The 27,306-nt window shown below is 38.4% G+C and overlaps 1 protein-coding gene across 2 annotated transcripts in view; it reads left to right on the forward strand.

Moving 5' to 3' along the window:
• The window catches only part of Eip78C (Ecdysone-induced protein 78C), a 111,354-nt gene that overhangs the window by 19,544 nt on the left and 64,504 nt on the right, over nucleotides 1-27,306 (forward strand). Inside the window, exon 1 of one of the 2 annotated variants that reach the window (XM_065234636.1) lies at nucleotides 19,245-19,909. The exons of the other annotated variant lie outside the window; for it this stretch is intronic. Coding sequence (XP_065090708.1) covers nucleotides 19,477-19,909 — 433 coding nt within the window. The 5' untranslated portion in view covers nucleotides 19,245-19,476. Of the gene's footprint in view, nucleotides 1-19,244; nucleotides 19,910-27,306 lie in introns of those variants that run through there. 2 annotated transcript variants of the gene reach the window in all.

Below are 27,306 nucleotides of genomic sequence, written 5' to 3' on the forward strand. Positions count from 1 at the left end.
TGGGATTTAACTCAAAACTACTGCTACATAACTTCTCCTTGATGCTGTAGAAAATATTAAATTCTCTTTAAGATTCCTTTGGAATCGAATTAACTTCAGATACAGATTCCTTCGAATTCTTATCACAATTCTTTTAAAATTAATGTCAAAGTTCCTAAGAAGTATTTGTCAGCATTGAGCAGAACTTATTTGGAGTTGTGGAAATTTGGAAATTTTTTGGAATTATCCTCTTGATTATCTTTAAGTTCTTCTCTTGAAATTCTCCTGAACCTTTTCTCACAATCCCCTTGAAATTCTCTCCAGAAACTACCTCTAAATTGTACAGCCGAAGCTTTTCTCACAAAGCCTTTCAATCTATTTTCAGAATTACTTTCTAGTATCCTCGGAGTTCCTTAAGAATACATTCCAGAATTCGCTAGGAGTTCTCTTCGGAATAACCTTTCTTATCGAAATTCCATTTTAATTTTTTTCCTGTGAATTCATCCAAGTTCAAGACAGATCTCAATTTTGTTTCAAGCTCAAGGTTGCTAAAAAAAATTCTTACTATTTTTACCTTCTATTTCCAAAATTCAACCGTGTTAAACATGGCAATCAGCATATTAGCCTTCGGATAATTTTCATGGTTCTGTAGTTTGAATAAGTTCTGAAGCCTCAATGAGGCCTTGGAAATCTTTCGAGATATCCAACATCAAAATATTAAATTAATTTGAGAGCTCATAGAATCTGTTACAGTTTTATAGAAACAATATTTTTAATGATTCGCGATCTAAATTTGTTTCAAGATCTAGAAAACTAATTTGTTATTGATGCTATGAATTATAAGAAAAGTCGCGAAATAAAAAATCTTTTAATTGCCCCTGTCTCCCTTGGCTGATTCCACCGTCCTCTTACAACGGTGCTGCGTGTTGCCCGCACTTTTCGTAGAAACTTGCAATATGGCCCGTCATATGATTTCAGTTGAGCACCACTGTTCTATAAGATAATTTATTTAAAAACATTCAAACCAATTTCCGTACAACATTCTTTAACGAAACCATTTGGTACTACGACTTTTGTTTTAAAACTTGTTGTCTTAAACATTCATTACATCCCAAATGATAACTATCGTTTTCTGTCTATATGTGAGTCACATGTAAAATAGTCTCCTGTTCATTTGGGCGTCGTTGAAATTCGAAAAAAGTAACGGCATTTTGGGAAATTTTCATTTAATGTTTACAACTGCAAAAAACGCAAAGTTTGCAACACTGGAGAACAGATAACATTTTGACATTCGATTTCAATATCTCCTAAATCGAAAACGTTGTTTATTTTCAGTAGGTGATTCTTATAAGAATGTAATAATAATAAATGTAATGTAATAATAATGTAATAATAAATGTAAAACATGTTGGCGTCATCAGATTTTGAAAAAAGTGGAGGCATTGTGAACTACTTGCATTTTAAGTTTTCAAATGCGAAAATCGCAAAGTTGGCAACACTGGAGACAAATTATTTTTATACCATTCGATTGTACGTCCAAAACGGTACCCAATGCCGTCTTAATCTTTAATGGTTGCAGAGATACAAGGGAAATGGCTCTAAAATTGGCCTATGGATCAAACATTTGGCCCATCGCTAAAAATCTGCTATTTACCAATTTTATCTAGATGAACGCGTCATTGGGACGGTACTAATGGATATTTTTGGTCGCTATTGAAAATTTAGTAGATTGCTGAATTTATATATGGGCCCAAATTAGGGGCATTTAGGCCGACATTACATCCATTTCCCCTATAACATTGAAAACTGGTGTTAAGTAGAAATTGGCTATTGAAGGGGTGGTCTCTAGTGGCTGGGGGTAGGCCGATTGACTTTGGATTTTTCAATATTGGTCTATAATAGGCTATTCCACCAAGTTTGGTTTAAATCGGAGAGGGTCGATACAACTGGGTCGGTGACTTGAAATTGAATGACCCATAGGCGTTTGTTAGATCAGCGAGCTTGCAAATCGGAGATGATCGACAGTCTGAAAGACGCTGCCATATTAGAAATATAACCAATATAACCAGCAAATAATCAAGATAGCGTTTTCAAATGTTCTAGAAAAATGTTCTTTGGATCGTTTTCTACTAAAAATGCTAGCATGACAATCATGCCACATGCTTAGATTTGGTAGTGAATCGACACAGTGAAAAATATCCCAAATTTAAAAAAAAACAGCGATACTATGCCATGTTTGGACGATGACCCTCATGGGATGGGTCATTGGGACGAAATGCTACTCTTATGTAACTAGGTCGAATGGGTAACTAGGCCGAAATTTCCCCATTTCTATCATCTGCCATCTGTATTGTTTCCGTTTAAGAAAAGAATGAGCAGCAAACAGAAGGCAACATTTTGTTGGTGCATATTTCATCCTAGATGCCAAAAAATCAAAATACTTCGTATGAAACGCTCATGACCCCCCATGATTGTGTTAAATTCAGGAACATTATCCTGGACTGGAATTACCTTAAGTTACGAACTTGTCATCTCTCACAAACAGTCATTACTTATTCACCGTTTGCCATATATGTAATCGCAAAAAAAAAAGAAACAATATATTCCTAATTCCCGGTAATCATCTCAAATTACGTCATAAGCATTCTCGTGAAATGCTCTCTCACCGATTACATAACCTTTAGGTACCTATGCCTCATTCCTGCACTTCACCGCACCAGCAGTTCATCTCCTTTTCACGTGGCTGCTGCCACAAGAATCGGAGAAGAAACGGAAAAGAATCAGCGCCATGGTCAGTGACCTCACCTCGGAGTGTATGGAACTGTCCGGGAGCATGAGAGTGTAAAAGCTTGAATAGTTATTTTTTTTAAGGTAAAATACCCTTTTACCCTTCCTAGCCTTCGTCGCGCTTTACGAACAGAAGCGCTGTCTGTATGGGCATCATCCCAGAGGAGCATAGATCGATCTTCGTCGCGTGCAGGCTTACGCATATACAATGCGAGCCACCACAGTGAGAAGACGACGTTCCTCCTAGGGTCCAGAAGGTATGCTGTGTGATCGTGTGCCTCTTTCCTCGCTGCTACGGTTGTTGTTGGTGGCATGCGTACCGATTCGCGTAAAATTCTGTCCGAACCAGGGATGCCAGGTGTTTTTGGGGGAAATCTTCACCGAGAGCGACATGTAGTAACCGCTACTTTATTCAAGGGTGTGGGGAAGGGTGTTCAATATTTCAGATTTTTAAAACTGAGTCTTAACAGACGTTGGGGAATTCAGAAAACTTCGTAAAAGTTCAGGGAATGTTGTAGAACTTCTGGGAACATCGTAGATCTTCCTGAAACTTCATAGAACTTTAGGTAGTTCAGGAAACTTTCTTGAAGTGCAGCTAATTTTGTAGAACTTCAGCGAACTTTGTAGAAGCTCAGTGAATTATGTAGAAGTTCCGTGAACTTCGTCGAAGGACATGGAATTTTGTAGAAGTTCAGATTACTTTGTAGAACTTCATAAAACTTCTTTAGAAATTCGGGAAGCTCATTGACGTTGAGCTTCAGAAACTTTGTAGACATTTGGGAATACTTCGTAGAAGCGGGAACTTTATATAAGTGTGGGGATGTTCATAGAACGCAAACCATTGCTTGACCTTACCAAACATGGTGAAAACTGCTAAACTTTAACAGAAATGGTTATGGAACTTTACATGAACATTTGTGTAATAAAGGGTTAACCTTATGTATATTTTTTCAAGACTTTAAGTTCTAAAGAGTGAAGATCTTCAAATGTTCAAAAAATGTATATGACGTTTCTTATATATTCTCCCAAGATTGATAATTGATCTGATGAATTATTTGTTTCTGGTTAATTTCTCCAGTCTTCAGGTTGATTAAGATAATGATCTGGCGATCTTCAAATGTTTTAATATTCAAATGGCGCCCCTCAGATATTCAGCCAGGATGGCCGGTTGATCAGGGACTATTTAAAGGTTTCCAGGTGATTGAAGATTTCAATAATGAATATTTCTACCGAGATTTTTTCAAGACTTTGTTACCGTTGCGACCTAATTTCCCAACTTGCTTGCCTAATAAAAACTTACTCGTATTAAAACTTCAATGATTAATTGTTATATGCCTGATTGTTATTTGTATGTGTCTAAAATTGAATATGAAAGTTAATATAAACTTCTAGATAGTAACATAAAGTTGCATGCACACGGAAGTGAGAAGACCATCGTGCCATTTTTCCCCAGATATCTACGGAGCGAACGGGTTAGTCTGTACCGAGTGTATCCTGAGGTTGAGACTCCGGTCTTGGGTCAATTCGCCAATTTGGCCTACGACGATCTACGCTAGCTTCCAGTGTGGAGCTTCCAGCGTTATCAGCGGTGGACCAAACCTCGGCCATCCAAGCCAGTCCTCGAGTTTTGAGGTTAATTAGACCATCACGACATCTCGCGCTGGTTCCCTATGCGAGCTACGCCCGACGGCAACCCTGGCCGTAGCCCGAACCACGACCAATCACGCTGGTTCCCTGGGTGAACCCAAGCAGACGACGGTAACCACTGTAAGTGTAAGTTAGCAAATAAAAGGAGTTAAAGTTAATTTGTGTCTAGTGTAGTTTAATCAATGAAAGATTGGACATTTGAATAGCGATTCCCCTGAAAAAAGAGAGGCCTCAAGCTCGAGCTAGCCATTAAAAAGAGGCGAATGTAGCCCACCCCAGACGACCTCCGTGGCTAGACCAGAGGTCAGGGGAACCTTTAGACTAGCCCTTCTGAATTGTCAGTAACAACTTCGGGTTGATGACTTTTATTCTGAAGTTCTTCAAGGGTTCAAAAATTCAAATGACGTCGACAACTATTCACCCTAGACTGCAGTTTGATCGAGAAGTATTCAAAAGATCTCCAGCTGATCGATGTATTCAATAAAGCCGTCTGGATATTTTTCAAGACCTATGAACATCAAGTATTATTCTTAAGATCTTCAACTGTTCAAAAATTCAATCTTTATCCCTCCCAGATATTCTTTCAAAATGGCTTAAGGGTCAATTTACTTTTATGCTTTTCGAAAAATTGAAGAGCAGTTTTTTTCGACGCATTAGTTCAGATTGCAAAATGCTCGCACTATTCGATTTCTTTTGCTATTCTACACAAAATGACGCAAGCTTTTAGCAATTTGAAATAATGCGTCGAAAAAAACTGCTTTTGAATTTTTCGAAAATGCATCAAAGTAAATTGAATGGTGATGATGGATTTTTGATATTGCCGTTTCAGGGAAAATAATTCGAAGTAACTGACAGTCACAGCATGCTATTATAGCTGATAATCTGACGCCAGATGCTAATTTTTCTCTGAATTGGCAATATTTGATTTAATAGTAGTAGTTAAAAAAGTTTTCTACAAATGCTTGAGCCTCGCACGCGTATTACAGATATAGAGATCTGATTTTAACATTTGATAAAAAATGCAACTTTGAATATTATTTGGAAGATACTTGAGTTAGTAGTAAGTTTTCTGGAATATGTCCGGGGTTCGTGAGCATTCCTGACATTGCTGAAAATTATGATAGCATCAGATTGCGGGGTTGCTAGTGTAATAGGATGATTTTTTAATTGTTCATTGATTGCTTGTAATACTTATGAATATTTTAGGTGGACAAAACGGCGAACGCCTGAGCTTTTCCACATTTATATCGCTGTGAAGCAACTGTAAACTCTAGAGGAAATTTATATCTATAACTGTAACCAGTTCAATTTTGTTTGCAAACCAGGTTAAAATGTCATATATAATTATCTTTAAGATAATCTCCCAGCTCAAACATTTGTAGGGGTAAGAGGTGGGACCATCATCATCATCATATTTTTTCAACCGAAATCTTCATTTCTATAACACAAATCTTCACATGTATGCTTATAATTAAAAAAGCCTTTGGAAGTTTTCTTCAATTTCAACATGTCGTCAATCATCTTCACAAAACATGGAATGTGGTAAAAAATATCTGCGGGTAAAACATGTCTTCAAATCTGGCATCCCTGGTCCGAACGAATGTTAAATTGGTGCTCGTGTAGATAATAATGCTACCAAAGAGATCGACTAACCGTGTTTTGTTTTTTTCTGCGTTTGAATGCTTTTTCTCTTGCCTTTCTTCTGTGTGTTTCTGTTGTGCACCTCTTCCGTTCCGATGCCATACATGCTTTAAATACGTGGTGTGAGGAGGTCTTCGGGAGTGTCTTTCTTTGTTGACCGGTTTTCACTAGTGCTGGTTCATAATGCTGATTGTCCAAAATTGGTGTAACCCGGCCAAGTTTGTGCCAGAAATTGTTGTGCCAATATTAACTGTTTACTTCACGCTGATAACCATTATTGTAAGTGACTGGTTCAGCAGCACTAGTGAATCAGCACAAGTGTAAACCGGGCATTATGCTTCTGCTGGTTCCATTTCTAAGATAGCGTGAAGAATGCTCGAATAATCGAGCCCCATTAGATGAAGAAGATTCATTGTTTGGATGCCCGGAGGTGTGTTTTTGCTCCCTCTGAGACTAGGGTGGTATGCAGTAAATGCAAGGACGTAGCCAGGTTTAGGGTAATTATTTTTTTTGCAGATTGAAGATTACGCCATATTTCTACAGGCTGAATGCTATTATGTTGAGTGCTATTTGGAAGAATGTGATTAGGCCGAAGGGGTCACTAGATCAAATGAGTCACATAACAAAAGTGGAAATTTCTTTCTGCATAAGTATTTTTGATATTTGCATAGTGACCAGCAAATCCCAATTAGCTATTTTCCGGTTTTGTAGAAATACATTTATATTAAGTATAAAACCAAATACAATTGAGGAATCACTGAGTTGAATTAATCATTACAAAGACAGCACATTTTGCTTTAACTACCTTGCAAATTTTAAAAGAATTTTTTACAAGTTTTCTTTGGAATATTGAATTATATTTAAAATTATTTCCCTCCTTGTAAGTTCCTTTCACAATTGCACTTAAATAGATTTGAGAATTTCTCTGGATTTCCCTTGATATTTTGTATGCAGAACACTTTTATCAACAATCATGGAATTTATCCTAATAATTGACTGAAACATCCTTTCACAATTCCATTTAAAAATCGCTTTACCTCGGAAAAGTCTTGAAATTATGCTCCGAAGTATCCATATTCTTCTCAAATTGTCCTTGAAATTATTTTCAGATTTTCCTAGTTAATCTTCTCAGAATGTCTTTGAGATTGTACCCTCGAAATTCTATTCGCTTAGGTATTCTTCTCATAATTGCCTTGGAACTCTCTTTAGAATTCACAATGACAAGCAAAATTATAGATGTATTTCTATCGTTTTCCATGATTTTTTCATGTACTGGAATTTTTCCTAGAATTCTTGTGGAACGTTTCTCAGAATTCAATATCCTCGGAAATTCTTCTCATAAGTGGAATATTTATTAGATATGGATCGGGAATCTTTTTAACGATCGTTATGGAGTTTTCATCAGAACGACCAATAAATTCAACTCTGAACTTTTTTTAAATTCACCTCGAACTCTTCACACAATTACCATGGAACTCTTCGTATAATTTACTTGGAGTTCTAGTCAAAACTCTCTTATAGTTCTTTCCAAAACTTCCTTGGAATTTGTGCCTTTGGTTCTTTTAACAGTTTTCAGAGTAGCTGTATCTTGAAAATCCAGTCCAGTTCAATCCACTCATTTTTCCAAGATCACTATTTTTCTGGTGAGAGGGTACATTGTCATCTAAATTCTATTCCCGTTTTTTCCCCCGGTGATTTCAGATTCCCGGTTACCGGGATCACTGGTCAGCATGAATATGTTAATGAATACAGCAATTTTATCCTCAACGTTAGTAGGGTTAGCGTCCTTAATGTCCGCCTAAGTATCTTTAATATTGGGCCCACACATAAATTTCGGATGAAAGCATCTTTCGAAATAAAATTTTACTAGCAGCCAAAAATATACATTTGCATAGTCCAGATAACGCATTATTCTAAGAAAAATTGAAGAACAGGAGTTTTTTTATCGATGGGCCCAATATATAGATAAATAGACTAAAATTAGAGCCATTTCCCCTATATTTCAAAATTTTAGGTAATGTTTTTGGCTTCCAAGTAGCATGAATTTTTCATGAATAGAATTCAGAAAAATTGATCTGTTGCTGATATTTCACATTAATTCGCGTAGAACCCTTCAGGATTTCTATTGAATTTTCTTAAAAATCTTTTTAAAATCATATCAGAATTTCAATAGAGTTTTGTTTTTTAATAAGTGCCCTGGAATATGGATTTTAAGCATTCTCATTCAATGAGCACTTATTAATATTTAGTTTATTGGTCCAATGTTGAAAACTTCTATACAAGGATCAGAATTTTACAATATGTATCACAATCAATATAATTTTTCTCATGTAGTGGCATTTTGATAATTATTAAGGTTTCATACTGAACTAAGATTTTTGCAAAAATGGTTCTGGAAAATATGAAAGGGTTTGAATTCCGAGCTTTAATAATATTGAATTTTTCGTTTGTAAATGTTCCGGACTTTGAACATTCTTCAAGATTGTGGGACGTTTATAATTTGCATAGTTTCATGGTTTCGAGAATTTTGATGGTTTTGGTATATTTTTAGTTCTCAAGCTTAACAAATCATGACTAAGAAAAATCTAGGACTAAAGATTTCTCGATTCATCAATATTATAACCTCTGCTGACCTCTACTTCGGTAGTGCCCAGGATGTTGCTCCGACTATTTCTGTTGCACCTGCCCCACTAGTGAAAAACCTCCCGCATCATGGCCCTCTTGTTATTTCACTGGAAGAGAGACGATCGTGCACCATTGCTATTTCCCCGATCCCAGTCTACAATGATTATCGGAACGCAGGTCACCACAATATTGAAGATTTTCTCTCCGAGCTTGATTGGGTCAATATTCTCGATAGAAACGATGTCGAAGCAGCTACCGAAAAAAGTGAACCAAACTGGAACACACCCTCCGTGGCAATCCACAGAGCTACGGTGACTGAAAACAGTGAAGCGTGCTGCCCTGAGGAAGTACACGAAGCACCGCACTCTCTCACTCAGGAACCACTACGTGAGACTCAATAAAAAGTTCAAACAAATCAGTAAACGTTGCTATTCACGCTTTCAACGTAGTATCCAACGCAAACTCAAGTATAAACCAAAGTCATTTTGGAAGTACGTTAACGAGCAGCGCAAGGAACCTGGTATTATGTCTGAAGAACCATATCGAATGCTTGCTGTCACCACTTCGTCATTTGTTCCAGCTGTCGTTATCTAGTGGACAGCGAATCCAAACACACGAAGCAACCAACGATACAGACAAAATGATTGCTACGACTACCATGACAAACTCGCTCTGTAACATAGCCCGATCCGAGTTGTAGAAGGATAATGCCTGCTTTGTTGTAATATACACGGATGAGGACATAGCCTGATCTGAATCGAGAAAAGACATAACAACAAAAAATTCCCATTGCACACGTGTATCATCTTCGGCTCTACTTCCTGAAGCAGCTTGCCAATAATTTGCTCGTTTTCTTCTACCGTCCCGAGTGAGCTTTGTCGCACGGGCTGCTTGTCATGAAAAAGAAGCAGGAAGATTATATCCACTTCTGACATAGCGTTATCACTCGGTTCGTTGATCGCTTGTCATTTTGTCATTTGGAGATATTTTTGATCTATCGGCAGCATTCGACAAGATTAACCATGGTATCACTATTGCAAAGCTACATAGACTAGGAGTTAATGGCTCACTTCTGGGCTGGTTCAACTCCTATCTAAACGACCACTGAATGAATGTCACTATCGGTGACTGCCAATCGGACGTTTTCAAGGCTACGTCAGGAATTCCACAAGGTAGTCACCTCGGCCCGCAGTTATTTTTGTTGTACTTCAACGACGTGAACCTAGTGCTGAAAGGGCCTCACCTATCGTTTGCCGATGATCTAAAGATTTTTTATCGGATCCGCTCAACTGCCGATGCTCTTTTCTTGCAAAATCAACTAAACTGCTTTACCGGATAGTGCTAACTGAAAAAGAAACCAATTACACTCAGGTCTTTTTTACACTGGAGATACGTACCGTGTAAAAAAAATCCTACGAGATTTTGATTTTTCACATGTTTAAATGTTTTTAAAAAATCGGATTTTGATGCCATTTGTAATTATAGCATGCTATGGTCCATATAGATATATTTAAAAAAAAATCTGTATTTACACCAAAAATTGTAATTTTTTCTAAGTATGCCATTCGATTACCTATAGCTTGAAACGGATATTGTGATTGGAATCAAGTCGATAGGTTGTATCGTTGTCGAGAAATCGGTAAAAACGTACCGTGTAAATCGCGAAAAACCGTTAAAAAAAACCGTGTAAAAAAAAAACCGCGTAAAAAAAAAAACGTTGTAAAAAAAGACATCAGTGTAATTACAAATATACCCTCTCGGAAGCGGAAATCGAACGCGTCAGTCATGTTAACGATCTTGAAGTTATACTGGATACCCAACTTACTGGATACGTATCGTACATCGTTGATAAAGCATCAAGAACAATGGGCTTCATCATACGCATAGCTAAGAACTTCACCGACGTATACTGTTTAAAATAGCTGTACTGCTCTTTAGTGCGCCCAATTCTAGAGTTCAGGTCTGCAGTGTGGAATCCAGTATACCCCAATGGCTCGGAAAGGATCGAATCTGTACAACGAAGGTTCGTAAGATTTGCCTTGCTTAGGCTACCTTGGCGTGATCCTTATCATCTGCCCAGTTACGAGAGCCGCTGCCAGCTAATCAATCTGGAGATCCTGCGGCCTAGACGAAACGTATCCAGAGCCATTGAACCCATGATTCCATAACGAACCACCTTTGCGTTCGGACGCGCTTTAGCAGCGCTCTTGTATATACTTTTAAATATCTAAACAATTTTTTATCATATTTTAAAAACTGACCCGCGCGAACTCCGTGTTTATTTTAAACGTTTTTTTTTTATCATCCGACGCGAGTGCAATGAAGTGCGGAATAGTGAATTGCGTGCAAAAAGACAATCGCTTTCTATGGCGCTGCCATGGCACCTGCAACCGGACCTTTCACGCAGGTTGTGTTGGTGCACAGCGAAATCATGAAGACATTCTTCGGACCTTCATGCTGCCTTTGTGCCAAGACTGCCAGGATAAGTTCATAAATGAACTTAATCTGAAGGAACTGTCTACAACATTGAATGGAATCAAAGAAAACATTGGCAATACTTTGGAAGCAAATCACAAATTGCTTACTAACTTCAAAAACCTCAGTGCGACGCATGACGCAGTGCTTGAACACATTGAAGAAATGCTTGACAATATTAAGCGTAGCATGTTGACCGTCACCAGCAGCAACAAACTTATTGCTGTTGAAATGAAAAATGCAATTTCATCAATTCTGGACACACCTTCGGCGGACACCTGTACAGCTGTAAAAGCGGCAGCCAAATCAGCGGCAACAGCAGCAGTAGCGGCAATAACAACAACAACAACGCACTCAATTAACCAACTACCTGCAATAATTTCCACACTCAAGAATGAGTTAGCGGACTCCCAAAGTACTCTAGCATGTGAAATAAAATCTCACATAGAAGAAATGGCAAAATCTCTTTCAACACCAGCCGTCATCATTTTCAAGAATTACACAATTGACGAACCAGCCCCCAGCTGGCGAATCTTGGGAAATAAAAAAGTATGGAAGCGTGACTGGACAGAATATGACGCCAAGCAACATTCCCGCCGTCTCCAGGAAAAAAACGAGGAAAAAGCCAGACTTAGGCGCAAAAAACGAGAAAAGAAACCAGGTAACAACCCCCACAACAATACCAACAAAAACAGCGGCAGTAACAACTACACTATTGGCAATTGCAACAATAACAACAACAACAACAACAACAACAGCAACAACAACAGCAACAACAACAACAATAACAACAACAACAGCAACAACAGGACCCGAAGCAGCCATCTCTACAACAGCACTGCATTACCTTTGGATAAAGAACTTTTGGCTGCTGCACGAATACAATTTTCTCGGCCACCCAAAGAAAGCGGACTAAATTTCATTAATTTCGAAAAAGGGGAAACTATTAACCCTTATCGAATTGAAAAACCAACTGAGCGAGAACACCCTCCTCTTCTGGACCCCATGCGTCCGCCAATAGTGAGACTTACTGAACAGTCCGTAACTGGCGACCAACGCTTCCTGAAGGTGCGTCTAAGGGACCCGAAAATTATGGACATTGTTCGGACCTACCTCTCCTTCCTGCATGACCAGCCATCATCAACATGTATTCGCGGAATCACCAAGACCAGTGCTATTCTAATGCTAGCAGCTGAAGGACTACCAAAAGACAGAAATCTCCTGCACGAAATTTTCCTGGACGTCCATGAAGAACTTGGAATTACTCGAAACGACGCCTTGGCAGACCTGCAATCCTACCGTACATTCCTGTCCAGTGAACGCACGCAACGGCTACAATCTACTAGGGAGGCCGCCCTCAAATTTTACAATCCTGTAAATTTTCAACGCCGCTGACGCACCTTGAGGAAGACTCATTATTTCTATATAACGATGCTCGGCATGAGACTGAGGTAACTAATAATAACAATGACCATACTTTATCAACCGACGTATTTCCAACAATTTCTTCACACAGACAGAATGCGACTGAAATTTTGATTTATTGTCAAATTTTCAATCGCAGAAAAAGCCAAGCTAAAATGAAGGAAATTTATCAACATTTATTATGCTCATCCTTTTCGGTCATTCTGGCAACTGAAACAAGCTGGGACGAAAGCGTAAAAAGTGAAGAAATCTTTGGAAATGCCTTTAATGTATTCAGAGACGACAGAAATTTTCATGCAACACAGAAGAAGTCAGGTGGTGGAGTTCTTATAGCTCTTTCGGCCAATTTTAACTCAGAAATTATCTTTACACAAAAATTTACAGAATTTGAGCATATTTGGGTGAAATCACACATAGCCGGTGAAACGCACGTGTTCACCTCAGTGTATTTTCCACCAGACCATGCTCATAAAAGCACTTATGAAGCCTTCTTCCAAAGTGCTGAACAAATTCTATCTGACCTTCCTCCTGAGGTTAAAGTTCACATCTATGGAGACTTTAATCAACGCCATGCTGACTTCATTCTGGACTCTGAAAATGAATGTATCTTACTCCCAGTCGTTGGGGATAATGAAACATTGCAGTTCATTTTTGACAAAACTGCTAATTTAGGACTGAACCAAATTAACCACATCAAAAACCAACAAAATTGCTATTTGGACTTTTTACTAACGAATATTTATGAAGATTTCTGTGTGACCGAATCACTAAATCCACTGTGGAAAAATGAAGCGTTTCACACAGCAATCGAATATTCTTTATTTATGCATGAAAACCAAAGACCCAACGACTGCGAATACGAAGAAGTCTTTGAATACAAATTAGCAGACTACGAAAAAAATAAAATTTAAATTAAACAGTGTCAATTGGCAATTAATTTTAAGGAATGTAGGAAATGCCGAAATTGGTATAGACGTGTTCTACAAAATTTTAACAGAAATAATTTCGGAAGAAATACCTTTGAAGAAAAAAAGACGTAACAGAAACACACAAAATCCAGTCTGGTTTAACAGACAAATAAAAAACTTGAAAAATCGGAAGCAAAAAGCACATAAAATTTATAAAAAACACAATAGTAGTAATAATTTATTAATTTATTAATTTATTTGGATCAATGCGATCAACTGAATTTAGCTATCAGTACTGCATTTGAAGAATATAATGCAAAAACTGAACGTGAAATAAAGTCCTGTCCGAAGAACTTCTTTAATTACGTAAAAACGAAATTAAAATCTGACAATTTTCCTTCAATAATGCATCTAGACGAAAATGTCGGTGATAGTTCGGAAAAAAAAACTGTAATCTATTCGCAATTTTTTTTCAAGAAATTTATACGACATTTTCTTAAGAAGATCGTGACCGCGATTATTTTGCATTTTATCCAGAATTTTCAAGGAACATTGGCCTCAATCAACTTCAAGTGCAGGACATTTTGCAGGCTTTAAAAAATTTAGATGCCTCAAAAGGTCCTGGACCTGACGGAATTCCTCCAGTATTTATTAAATGTCTAGCAATGGAACTCACTGCTCCATTGTTTTGGCTTTTTAATATGTCCCTGGAATCCGGAACCTTCCCTAAAATTTGGAAAAGCTCATTTCTAGTACCTATCTTTAAATCTGGTCGAAAATCTGACGTGCGTAATTATCGTGGTATAACCATTATCTCTTGCAGCTTTTCGAGTCAATTATCAACGAAAAATTATTTCTCCAAATCAAAAATAGAATTACTGACATGCAACACGGCTTTTTCACTTACTTGAATTTATAGACTATTCATTGAATGTAATGGATAATGGAAGCCACGTAGAAGCTCTCTATACAGACTTTAGCAAGGCATTTGACCGCATTGACATACCAATGTTACTCTTTAAACTGCAAAAATTGGAATTAAGTCAGGGCTCCTGAAATGGCTTGAATCATATTTAACTAACCGCCAACAAATAATTAAATTCAACGGAAAGAAATCGAGCCCAATTAAAGTCACTTCAGGCGTCCCCCAAGGCTCTCATTTGGGACCTCTCCTTTTTATTCTATACGTAAACGACATATCTTACATTCTCAAAAAACTTAAATTGGTTATTTATGCCGACGACATGAAGCTCTTTTTGGAAATAAGAAATGAAGAAGACATCAATATATTCCGGAATGAAATACACATATTCTACATATGGTGCAAAAAAAGTCTACTAGAATTGAATGTAAAAAAATGTAACTTAATATCATTTAGTAGAAAAAGAACAACTTCAAACATTTCAATTGCATTAGGAAATCAAACTGTAGACAAATGTGAAAGAGTTAGGGATTTAGGAATTATCTTAGACTCTAAGCTAACTTTCATAGACCATTACAATACAATTATTCACAGGGCAAATAACATGCTAGGCTTTATCAAGTGCTTTTGCTATAACTTTCAGGACCTTACACAATTAAAACACTATATATTGCCTATGTGAGGTCAATACTGGAATATTGCAGCATTGTATGGTCTCCATTTTCAATCACGCACGAAGAAAGATTAGAATCAGTACAAAAACAATTTCTATTATACACTCTTCGTAAATTAGGTTGGACTTCATTTCCTCTTCCATCATATGAAGCACGCTGCATGCTTATAAACATACAAACATTAAAAGAGCGTAGTGAATATGCAATGGTTTCATTTGTAAATGATATCGTTTCGCAGCGAATCGACTCAACAGAACTTTTATCAAAATTAAATTTCCATGCACCCACTCGGCAACTCCGAAATCGAAATTTATTTGCCATAAAACATCATCGCACAAATTATGCAAAATATGGGCCATTACACCGCATGATGGCCTCTTACAATAAACACTGCGAAACCATTGACTTTACAATGTCTCGGCATAAACTAAAGCAATATTTTTATTCCATAAGAAATAACAACTCATAAAAGAAAAGACAAGAAAGCTGACACTACTTTTTTATATAAATATATATTTAAGAAAACAAAACTGTATTAGTTGTACTAGTCTACGTTGGTTGACGAAATAAATAAATAAATAAAAGAGTGTCCTTGTTCGTAGTAGACATTCTTCAGAACAGAATCGATTGCCCCGCCGTTCTGCAGGATATCGCCATAAATATCCCGCCCAGAGCCCTACGGAGCAATCATATGCTGCGCTTACCTCTACGCCGGAAATATTATGGGATGCATACCGCTATCGATGGCATTCAAAGGACCTTCGATAAAGTCGCTTCGGTATTCGACTACGATATCCCTCGCCTTACGCTATGGTGCCGAATTACTGAGGTCTTTTCTGAAGCGACGAACAATTGAGGAAAACTCTAAGATCTTCTTTTGTTATTATTATTATTAGTGTCCAGTGAGTGTTTAGTTGGTTTTATTTTTTTACCTCTTAACTCATGAATATTAGTCTTAAGTAAAACATCATTTGGACCGAAATGGTCTGTTGATGTGGACATCCATCTAAATAAATAAATAAATAAAAATAAATAAATAACAAATCATTGATGTCAGACTTAACAAAGATTGTAGAATTCATGGGATCCCACGACTGCAGAATTACTCACTGAGCAGGGATGGAAAATCATTTACATTCATTTCGTGCATTCATTTACATTCATTTGCCTCTAACTTTTTTCATCAACAGAATTCCGTAAAATAGTGTTTGACATCTTTTGTAAACAATTCAAATCTGTATCTCTTATGCATGATGAATCAGAGCGATAAGCACCCACCATTGTTTTTCAGTGAATGTAAATTGCATTCACTGAAAAACAATAACATGTTCTGCCAGCTCTATTTCATCATGGATAAGAGATTCAGATTTTAGTTTTTTTTTTTTTTTTTTTTTTTATTATTATAGTCACTTTAACACTCTTGGGTCATTCGTGACTTGTCCGGGGGTGAGATTTGAACTCGTGACTTTGGCGTGAGAGGTATGGATGTTAACCACTACGCCGGGGTCGCCCCTCTCAGATTTTAGTTATTAACATAAGTTGTAGTTAATATCAAAAGCTACAAAAGCTTCATACATCATTTTACGGTATTCTGTTAATGAAAAAATTTAGAGGCAAATGAATGTAAATGAATGCTCGACATGAATGTAAATGATTTTCCATCCCTGTCATTGAGTGAGTCAAATTTCCCTCTAAAATCTGCTCGAATATGACGAAAATCGAGAAAAAATCTACCCAGTCTACACGACGGATAAAAGCAACTCAATACCTGAGTCGAATTCATATCACAATTAACCACTTTATTCGAGCACTTAAAATGACGTTTACTACCACTCGAACTTTGAAATAAAACATTATTTTGAGATTTTTTCTTTTAGAACCTCGAGAAAAGTAGCCAACATTTGTGCGTTTCACAAAAAAATAGAAATTATTTGGACCAGTTTTGTGAAATCGCTGGTAGAAAGTCACGCCAAAACTGCTTGACAAAGTGGTCAATTAAATTACATTCCGTAGCGCCATTGAACAGTAGGGATACCCGGTAATCAAATTCAAGGTAACGCCGTTTAAATGCAATTTTAGCTATTCAACGGGGTTCTACGGTATTCAAGAATTTTTCCTAAAAAATCGAGGAAAAATTCAATCATTCACTTAGTAATCTTTTTTTTTGCAAATTTTGAGCCACATTCGACTCAATTTTGAATTAATCTCATTGGCCGTGGACTAGTGTACTTATAAACATAAAAGACATAAAATTTTCCTTTTTCAAGCATATTCAATCAACCTGTTCGTCTCTCTCTGTTTTCTCGATTGTAATAGCAAGTAAACACGTGATCGGTTGATTGCTGCCACAAAGTTGGATCAATTTTAAATAGTTTACTAATGATAAATTACTATAATATTTAAACCAAACAATTCTTACATCAATTTTGAATCAAACGATTGTGACAAAATTTTAAATCCATCAAGCTATAGCCGTTTGAAACCTAACACTATTTCAATACACCATTTTTTGATTTGCACCCCAGTATAGTGCACAAAGACGTAGTCCTACGTCAAAATATATGTTGCATCTCGCTTTAAGGGGGATTAATAACATAAATCATATTTTGAAAAGATGGCGCACTCCATGCTCAAGACGTCATACCTCTAAAACCACATTTTCCTTTGTGATATTAATTAATAGCGTGAAAACAAACTTTTAAATCACTGTGCAGCGATAACTTTATTTTGCAACCATATTGCATACCACCCTTTCGGCGGGGTGTTCACCCCGACTCGCGAATGCTGTTAACCGAAGAAACCTATTAGCAAACGTAGGCACCTACAACATTACACTGAAGTTGATTTATTCTTCCATTGATTCTCCTTCTCCCGTTTGTGGCTTTTCTCTTTAAACTGCTATCGTCGCTTTTGTCGCGGTACGTTCCTCCAAAATCTCCACCTATGAAGATCATCAGGGAACTGGACGGAACGCAACGCACCGCACCGCGGCAGCAATGAACTTGGCCATGATGTGGAGGTATAGGTTTTTCGAATTCACATGTACAGGAATCCCCCGAATAGCGCGATGGGTGGTGCCATTCCCCCAACGCTATTTCTCGGCTGCCCTCAGCTCAATTGGTTAAAAATCAGACGAGAAATGGCGGCTGGTGGACGGTATTTGGGGGATGCCTGTATGTGGATGCGAGCAAATCTATGCATGGGGATCCAAAAGTAGACTCTTCATTTCAACGCTCATATAGAAGAGATGTGAAGAGAAAGAATTGATGGTGTTTCTCCCTGCGCCGCAGTCACAGCCTACTTCGGTTGGGAACCTTCTTCAACTGCTCCTTGGCTACTCTTCTGCTCTTCAGAGGTTATGTTTTGAAAAAAAAAATCATTTTGCTCCTCATCTCATAGGTGTCGTTCCATGCCGGAGCTTCAGGCAATTTCGGCATTCGTTCCATGGCGAACGGAAGAAATGGTACGCGTGCCGTCATGAGCATTTTTTTGGTTGCTTAGAATGTTAGAGCTGGGTTGTTGTTTGCTCCCTTTGACTGATGATGAGATGCTTCGGAAGAAATGATTAGATCGCAAGCCATGACTAGTGGTGGAGTAGGTTCGGAATCATATATGTTTTTTTTTTGCATTTGACTAAACTCTCCTGTGACGAAAACTCCACTTCAGAATGGTTCAGTTTAATGAATCATAAATATTATGGGAATGGGCTATTTATTTTAAGTGCCTCACAAGCTTGAAAGGAGCCCTGGAGCAATCTCAGCTCATGTGGCGGCCAGAGAGGAAACGTGTGAATGCGCGAAGAGCGCGCGCAAGGGACTTTCTTCTTCAACACTGTTACTGCTGCTGCTGCTGGTGCCGCTCTTCTTCAGCGTCCAGGTATTTCTCCCATCCCATCCTTTCCGTACAGAACCCGTTCATCGCATGCGTCGCGTGTATGTTGAAGAGAGCCAAAGCCAACAGGGCAGCGCCCGCCCGATCGGGGCAAATGGACTGGATTAAGTTCGATGTTTATTTTGCTTTCTATACCTTTCAGTCTGCGGCAAGATTCTCGCTAGAATGGATACCTGGTCCCGGTACTGCTGGATCATCGGCGCCAATAATCGTCGGGAGTCGGAATAGTTTTCGGGGGGGTGGCGATCTTTTCTCGCGTGCGAGTGCAGTTACGTGCCGGGTGTGTAGTGATTCTAGCAGTGATGCAATTTCGAAAATTCTCGTGATCGACGGTGCCGGAAACGTCAAAATTTCAAGATAATCAAGTGCCATGCCCGTGCCCCATTAATGTTCGAATTTATCATGTGTCTATGAAAGTGCATTTAGTTAGTGATAAGTTATATCGTTAGTTACAAAGTAACGCAACGCAACAAAAGTGGTTCAGAAAAATTGCAATCAAGAAATGGATGTCTACCAACTAGATTCGCCGACCGATGGGCTCAGTTCTAGCCTAGTGAAATTGGACGAAGACCTAGCGGATATGAGTTTCGATGCCGGATCGGAGTTCAATTTGCACTTTTTCGATACCCCCGAGGATTCCAACACCCAAAGTGGATTGAGTGATCACGACGAATCGGTGGAATCGAGCTCGAGGGAAACCCCTCCGAGTCCTGTAGTTCAGCGAACGTCGTTACAACCGCCGCCACCACCGCCTCCGTTGGCGATCGCAGTTGGGCAGGATCCCATTTCCAGTACGATCGTGGTAACGAGCAGCTCGACGCCGATGACATTGGTCAATCCGGCGACTTGTTTGGTGATCAGTTCGTCCGAGATGGCGAAGGTTTCCTCCAGCAGTTTTGATGGACCGCAGAGAAGCAGCGGAGGATCGAGATTAGGTAATCACCTGTGGGAATCGTATTTCATGTAATAAACATGTATTTTCGCCTTGGATATCCAAGGGTTTCCATGGAATGTTTCTTATACCGAATTAGTTTTTGATTTACCTAGTTTCAACCTCGATCGGGTATCAAGATTAGGACTGCTTGTTTTGTGCGGTTCTATAACATTCCCCAAAAAACCATTCCCCAGAAAACCATTCCCCAGAATTCCATTCCCCAGAATGCACCATTCCCCAGAATGTACCATTCCCCAGAAAAGATAATTAAATTAGTAATTTTCACTTTTCTTTTTGATAATACACTATGTTTACTTTTATGGAACTATGTATTTATCAATTCCAAACAATTTTTTAGATCTTTATAAAATGACAACCTTCAAGTTTTCGAGCCTTCGTTCATCATTTAATAAGTCAAAGGGTCTATTATGCAATCCAATTCAACCAGTCGGAAACTGTTAAACCTTATCGAAGAATTGTTCGTCCTGAGTTGAAAAATTTCTCGCGATGGATTAAAAAATCGGTGCATGGAACGTTGAACTACCGATTACCCGAATCCTTTGCGAAAAGCTATTGATTATATATTTTCCTTATATATTAAAAGAAGGGAATATTCCCTTCTTTATCATACATCCAAAGAATTGATTATTTTCTCTTTTATATATTCAAAGAAGGGCATCTTCCCTTCTTTATCGTTTATCTAAAGAATTAATTATTTCCTTTTCTTATATTTTCGAAGAAGGGAATATTCCCTTCTTTATCATATATTTAACGAATTAATGATGTTCTCTTCAATATATTCAAAGAAGGGAATATTCCCTTCTTTCTCGTATATCCAAAGAATTAATTATTTCCTTTTCTTATATTTTCAAAGAAAGGAAAACGCCTTGATCCATTAAGAAGTTTTTCTATTCTTTTTATATACGCGAAAGAAGATTCCAGGAGTAACTATAATAAACAAAAATAGTCAATCTAATACATGGCATACTTTTCTGGGGAATGGTACATTCTGGGGAATGGTTTTCTGGAAAATGGTTCATTCTGGAGAATTCTTTTCTGGGGAATGGTGCATTCTGGGGAATGAGATTCTAGGGAATGGTTTTCTGGGGAATGTTATAGAACCGTTTTGTGCCAAACGTCAGTTTGTTCGTTTGTTTTTAGAAACTATAGTAGGGCGAGGTTCACACCGAAAATAAAATCGGTTTCGTACTGGGTTGGAACTAGTCCTGAATAATAAAAAAACAAATTCGAATAGGCCTTTTAAACTAGACCTACCCTAATAAAAATTCCATACACGAACGATAACCCACATGATAGAACTGTTCTTTAAAAGGTTTGGATGATACCCTGAACACGTTGTTAGGTACAATAACCATACAAATTTAATAAGGGTCTCGCGGCCATCTTAAAAAAAAGCTTGATGCAGATTACAAAATTTTGCACAAGATTATGTACTTTAAACTATTTTCATTGTTACTTATGGGGATAAATCTATGTTTTTGAGCCACTTTCATCATTTATTTTTATTTAATATTCAATATAATTTCGAATATTTAATATAAAGGGCAAACACGAAATTATTGCGACACCGAAAATGTCATGCCAATTTTCTTATAATGTTTAGAATCAAACCAAAATTTTAGGGTAGTTTTATACATATATTTACTTCAAAAATCAAAAGAAAAGTTAATCGATGGAGCCTTGAGTGTAAAATTGAACGCATTTTCGCTTGATGCCCTCCATCAAAGTCTTTACAGTGTCATCCGGTACCAGTTTCTCAGTTTTTTTTTTCCATTTTCTTAACATGTCCTTCTCGTCTTTGACTGTCTTCTTGCTCTTCCGAAGTTCCCGCTTCATTATTGCCCAGTACTGCTCCACCGGGCGCAGCTCCGGACAGTTTGGCGGATTCATGTCCTTTGGAACAAAATGGACAGAATTGGCCTCATACCACTCCAGGACACTTTTAGAATAGTGGCATGATGCCAAATCTGGTCAAAATAGCGGAGCTTCGTCGTGCTGCTGCAAGAACGGCAAAAGGCGCTTCTCGAGGCACTCAGATTTGTAGATCTCGCCATTTACTGTGCCCTTTGTCACGAAAGGCTCACTCCTCAGTCCGCAAGAGCAGATGGCCTGCCAAATGAGATATTTGGAGGCAAACTTCGACATTTTCTTCTTCTTAAATTTGTCGTCCACATCGAACTTGCTCTTGCCGGTGAAAAACTCCAACCCCGGAATTTTCTTAAAATCGGCTTTTATATACGTTTCGTCGTCCATCACACAGCAGCCATATTTTGACAGCATCTTCTCGTAGAGCTTCCGTGCCCGAGTTTTAGCCGTCGATTGTTGCCGCTCATCGCGGTTTGGGAAGTTCTGTACCTTGTATGTATGTAGTCCAGCTCTCTTCTTTGCATTCTGGACGTAGCTCTGCGACATGCCGATCTTTTTAGCCAAATCACGGCTTGAGACGTTGGGATTTGATCATCCGCTTCACCTTTCCCTCCGTCTTTTTGTTCTCCGGTCCCGGTTTTCTTCCAGCTCCTTTGCCGTGGTCCAACGTCAACCGCTCCTGGAACCGCTTCAACACTCTGGAGACGGTTGAATGGTGAATGTTCAACATTTTTCCCAACTGCCGGTGCGACAGGTCAGGAAATTCCAGGTGTTTGGAAAGAATTTGTTCTCTCAACTCGCGTTGGTTCACCTCCATTTTCGTTGAATCGAAAAACACGACTTCGAGTTTGACAGCATGTACACAATACACATCAATGAGAAAGTGTGCAAAATTTGGTTGATTTTTACCCAATGGTAAAAAAGTTATGCCCTGTTGAATGTGTCGCAATAATTTCGTGTTCGCCCTTTAGAACGTCTATTGAGTAGCCTTTGGGTATTTATCACCCGTAGAACCATACAAAAATATATAGGGGAAATGGCTCTAATGTTGGCCTATGGATCTAAGATTGGACCCATCGCTAAAAATCTGCAATTTATCAATTTTATCTACATGAACGCGTCATTGGGACGGTACTAATGGATATTTTTTGTCGCCCTTGAAAATTTAGTCGGTTGCTGAATTTATGTATGGGCCCAAATAAGGGGCATTTAGGCAGACATTCCATCCATTTCCCCTATTTGAGAAATAGAAGCATTTTAAAATTTAAATCCCAACCTCACCGTTCAAAATTGTGTAATCTGCATCATCAAGCAAGTTTATAAGAATTAATCAAAGTGTTGTGTTTTCCCTCTGTTCGGTCAATGCGACCGAAACATTGATCTTTTGTGATATGTCCGTGTCCTTTGTTTAGTGCATGCCGTAGTACCTCATTACTATGGAAAATTAATGAGGTATTCGTTTTCGATACAGTTAAGTCATACATACTTACTATTCTCACAATATTCGAAGCATTCTAGGACATTTCCAAAGACGCGCCCTCTCATCAATCAAAATAGGTCTTACATGAATCCTCATTCAATTGTGATGTTCGGCATCATTTGAAAAAAAAAAATCTGAGATCTCTTCAAATATACACCTTCTCAGCCATCAAAATAGGTCTTCTTCGTGAGAAAAACAACTAAGAATACTGATATTTGACCATGCATCGGAACCCTGGTTCGAACCTTTTCTTGTAATCAATCTCGCCGAGGTTCATAACCTTCAACAAGAAGAATTCGATGTGGTAGATCTTAAAGGGTGTCCCACATCATGCAGCTTATTCTGTACGGGAACCCACTTTTTCTTTTCACCTCCTTGGGATGCTTCCGTAGTACCTGCTTCATAATAGCCCAGTATTTTTCTGTAGACACTCCTTCTGGTACTTCTCCCCGTTTACAGTCCCGGTAGTCACGAACTCCGTTTGCCACATGAGCAGATCGCTTGCCAAATCATGTATTTCTTGGCAACTTTGAAAGTTTCTGCTTCCTTACTTTCTCCGGAACATCAAACTTGTGCTGGACGGTGAATAACAGTAGCCCCGGAAGTTGCTGGAAGTCCGCCTTGACATAAGTCTCATCATCCATGATGAGACAATGAGGCTTCTTCAGCATCTCGGTGTACAGTTTCCGAGCCCGTGACTTGCCCACCGTATGTTGCCGTTCGTCACGATTTAAAACCGTCTGAACTTTGTACGTATGTAGTCCCTCCTGGTTCTTGGCTCTATGAACGAAATACTTGGACAGATCCACATCCCTGACCGAAGCATTGGGATTCCGTTTAAACGCTTTCACGACACGCTTGTGATCCTGATCACTAATAGAAAATCCATTCTAACCGCATTTGTCCTTCCGTTCGATGCTCAGAGTTTTGTAGTAACGTTTAATCACACGACTCACTGTTGACTGCACGGCTCCGAGTTGTTTTCCGATGTCCCGATGAGAGAGTTGGGGATTTTCCAGGTGCTTGCGCAAAATCAATTCGCGACGTTGCTTTTCGGGTGACTCAATTTTTTTTTTCCATCTTCCGAGAAACTGACAGCGATAAAAATACAGTGTAAACGATACACTCTAAACTACTTCTACCCAAATTTTCAAGAGAAAATACCCAAAGGGTAATTTTCTACAGCGTTTTTTCTGTGATGCAATTTGATGCGGGACACCCTTTACATCCCGTAGCTAACCATGAAAATGTGATCTACCAACGTTACGGAGCAAAGTGTTTGTTAATTAATAAGTGAAGTTTACGATTACAGAGCTGGGAGCAAATGCTTTGCTAATATCAACATGAAGCTTTAGTGCGATAATTTATTAGCTTGAGAAAGTTCTGAAGAGAATAGATTGATAGTTAGAGTACTTACGGCATGGCGCGACAGTGTGAAAATTGAACAGAAGTTGAAATTGAGCGAAAGGCCATTCCAAATCAACAATTTTCACAATGTAAACGCTTTGCTCATTTCGTTAATACAGCATCAAGCTGTATTCAAATACTATACGATATGAGGTAACCTTTACTCAACCTCTATGCAAGCAAATCTGGTGAACTTCGTCAGCTACTTATGGCTGTTGGGACGGTTGTGACAAGCTGTTATTGCATATCCATTTACTATACTGCTGGTATTCTGCTGTTTAGTTGTGTGTGAACTTCGCAGGCGCTTATTCAACCATTTCCCGATTATCCAATAGTCACTACACAGCTACAGGCTTCAAGGGTTAAATATTGTTCACGTTTTGATGGACGAATCTATGTATTTTATTTAGCTGCGAATCTAATTACTCGAAATTAGTTATAAGCACACCAACAAATTTCTCGTTACTTTCAGTTGTTTTCGTGGTCCTAGCACATAAAATGCAGTTTTTTGAGTATCTATTTTCACTCTGAATTCAATCATCTGATCTAGCAGTCGGGATCGGGAATACCATAATTTCAACGATTCCAACTAAAATTCGTTAAAAACCTTCCGACTCTGACTTCAACTCCTCAGCCCTGGGGCCTCATTTCGCTAATCGAAGCGGCAAACTTTTTCAGACAAGCGTTCATACAAAAAACAACAAGCGGATCGCAGTAGGCTATGTTCAAGAGTGGTTGATTTTCGATTTGGCTGTTACGTTTTTCCCAGTGTTCATCGGATGAACTTTTTGACAGTTTAGTGGTACTGTTTACAAGCACTTAGGAGTTAAAAAAATATTAAAGGGTTGTGTCCTAGACACGACCGCAGTATGACGTAGAACCACGCAAGATTGATGTTTGTCATGCATTTTTGACTATTATACTTATTATTATGAATGGGGCGGGGCAGAACGTATCTTTTGTGCAGAATATGTAAAAAAGGATGGACTTTGGATGTTAATCTAATTGCATATAAAGAGGTACAAGATATGTTTTACTGTCAGTTGCTGGTAATTCATCGACTGTATGTCTCCTCTTAAGCATTTTTTTTTTGAAAATTTTGGTTCTGCATGTAAAACATTGTTTTTACATATAAGGGGCTGTTCATAAACTACATAAACATAGGTTAAAGGGGGGGGGGGGTTGTCAATTATCCAGCCCATATAAATTTAAAAAAAATATTGTGTAGAAAATTGTCTATGCGGGGGGGGGGGGGTCAAGAATCCTCAAAAAATGTCTACGTAGTAAATGAACAGCCCCTAATTGTGGTTTGCTTAAAATTCATTTCCCGGAAAAAAGTGATCGTCAAAGTCCATGTCTTTTTCGGGTTGTTGTTAAGGGGGGGGGGGGGAGAGGTTGTTGTTAAGGTGGGAGGGGGTTTTACATACATTATTTTCCAAGTCTCATTCCTCATTGTGGTGGTTATGGTCACTCCGTGATCCACCTTTAGCCGCTGCCTTGGTCCTGCTTGCTGCAGGACCTAGTGCCACGCCGTCCGAAGCGGTAATGAGCAGAGGCAGGAAAGCAGCGCTGTTCTGTTTTATATCTTTTCAGGTTCAAGCAGAATGATGTGCAACCAAGTGGTATTCGTTTATGATGATAAAATTATTATTTGCGCATTTTTCAAAAGTTTTTTGACTACAAATTGGAAAAGTATTTATTTCAGCAGATTCTTTAAGTAATATCCTATCGATTGGCGTATTTGGATTTTAATTTCATCTATAAATGACAAAGTTACAAGCGTTCAAAACCTAACACTATTTCACCACACATATTTTTTGATTTGTACCCCAGTATAGTCGAAAATTGCAGAAGTGTGGTTTACATCTCACTGTAGTCTGAAAAATTATCGAGAAAATCTACTCAAGAAAAAAATGACTAAGTTCATGTAAACAGTACCACTGAACTGTTATCCTATTGAGGTCGACACCGACTGTGGAAAACCTTATCAAAATAATACTCAATCCCCAGAAAATTTGAGAAAATTTCTGACCACAAACCCACAGCGACATTCGATTTTACTATCGTTCTGTACGTTAAACATAACGTCGGATATAGTGCGCATCGATCGAGTCAGCTTGCCATGCTGAGTAATGGTGGTCAGTCACTGCTCGGACAAAAAACCGTTCCCATATCTATGAACGGCAGCCGTGACCTATAGTTCACGGTCCGCGCATTAGGTTTTGCACCGCCGGGGTTAACCTCAATCGGATGACAATTCAGTGGTACTGTTTACGTGGACTTTTTTCTTGGGTAGATTTTCTCGATAATTTTTCAAACTGCAGTGAGATGTAAAACACACTTCTGCAATATCCACAAGCAACATCGTTTCACCGCGTATTTCCTCGACAATTTTCAAGTTAAAATTAGGAAATTTTAAAATATTGTTTTTCGAAAAAAAAAACGACTATGTGTTTGTAAACAGTATCACTGAACTGTCAAAAAGGTTCAGTACACTGAGTTCATTTGTGACGTCACGCTGCAGTACCTAATAGCCGGGACGGGACTTGACAATCCAGCTTCTCACTCTTTTTAATGTTTTTGATGAATGCCCGTCAAAAATTAGTGCATGGTGTTTGACGGAG

Source organism: Ochlerotatus camptorhynchus, unplaced genomic scaffold (genome assembly GCF_037179485.1).
Source record: "Ochlerotatus camptorhynchus isolate MF236.1 unplaced genomic scaffold, CSIRO-AGI_Acam_v1.1 ptg000434l, whole genome shotgun sequence".
NCBI classification, from domain to species: Eukaryota; Metazoa; Arthropoda; class Insecta; order Diptera; family Culicidae; genus Ochlerotatus; species Ochlerotatus camptorhynchus.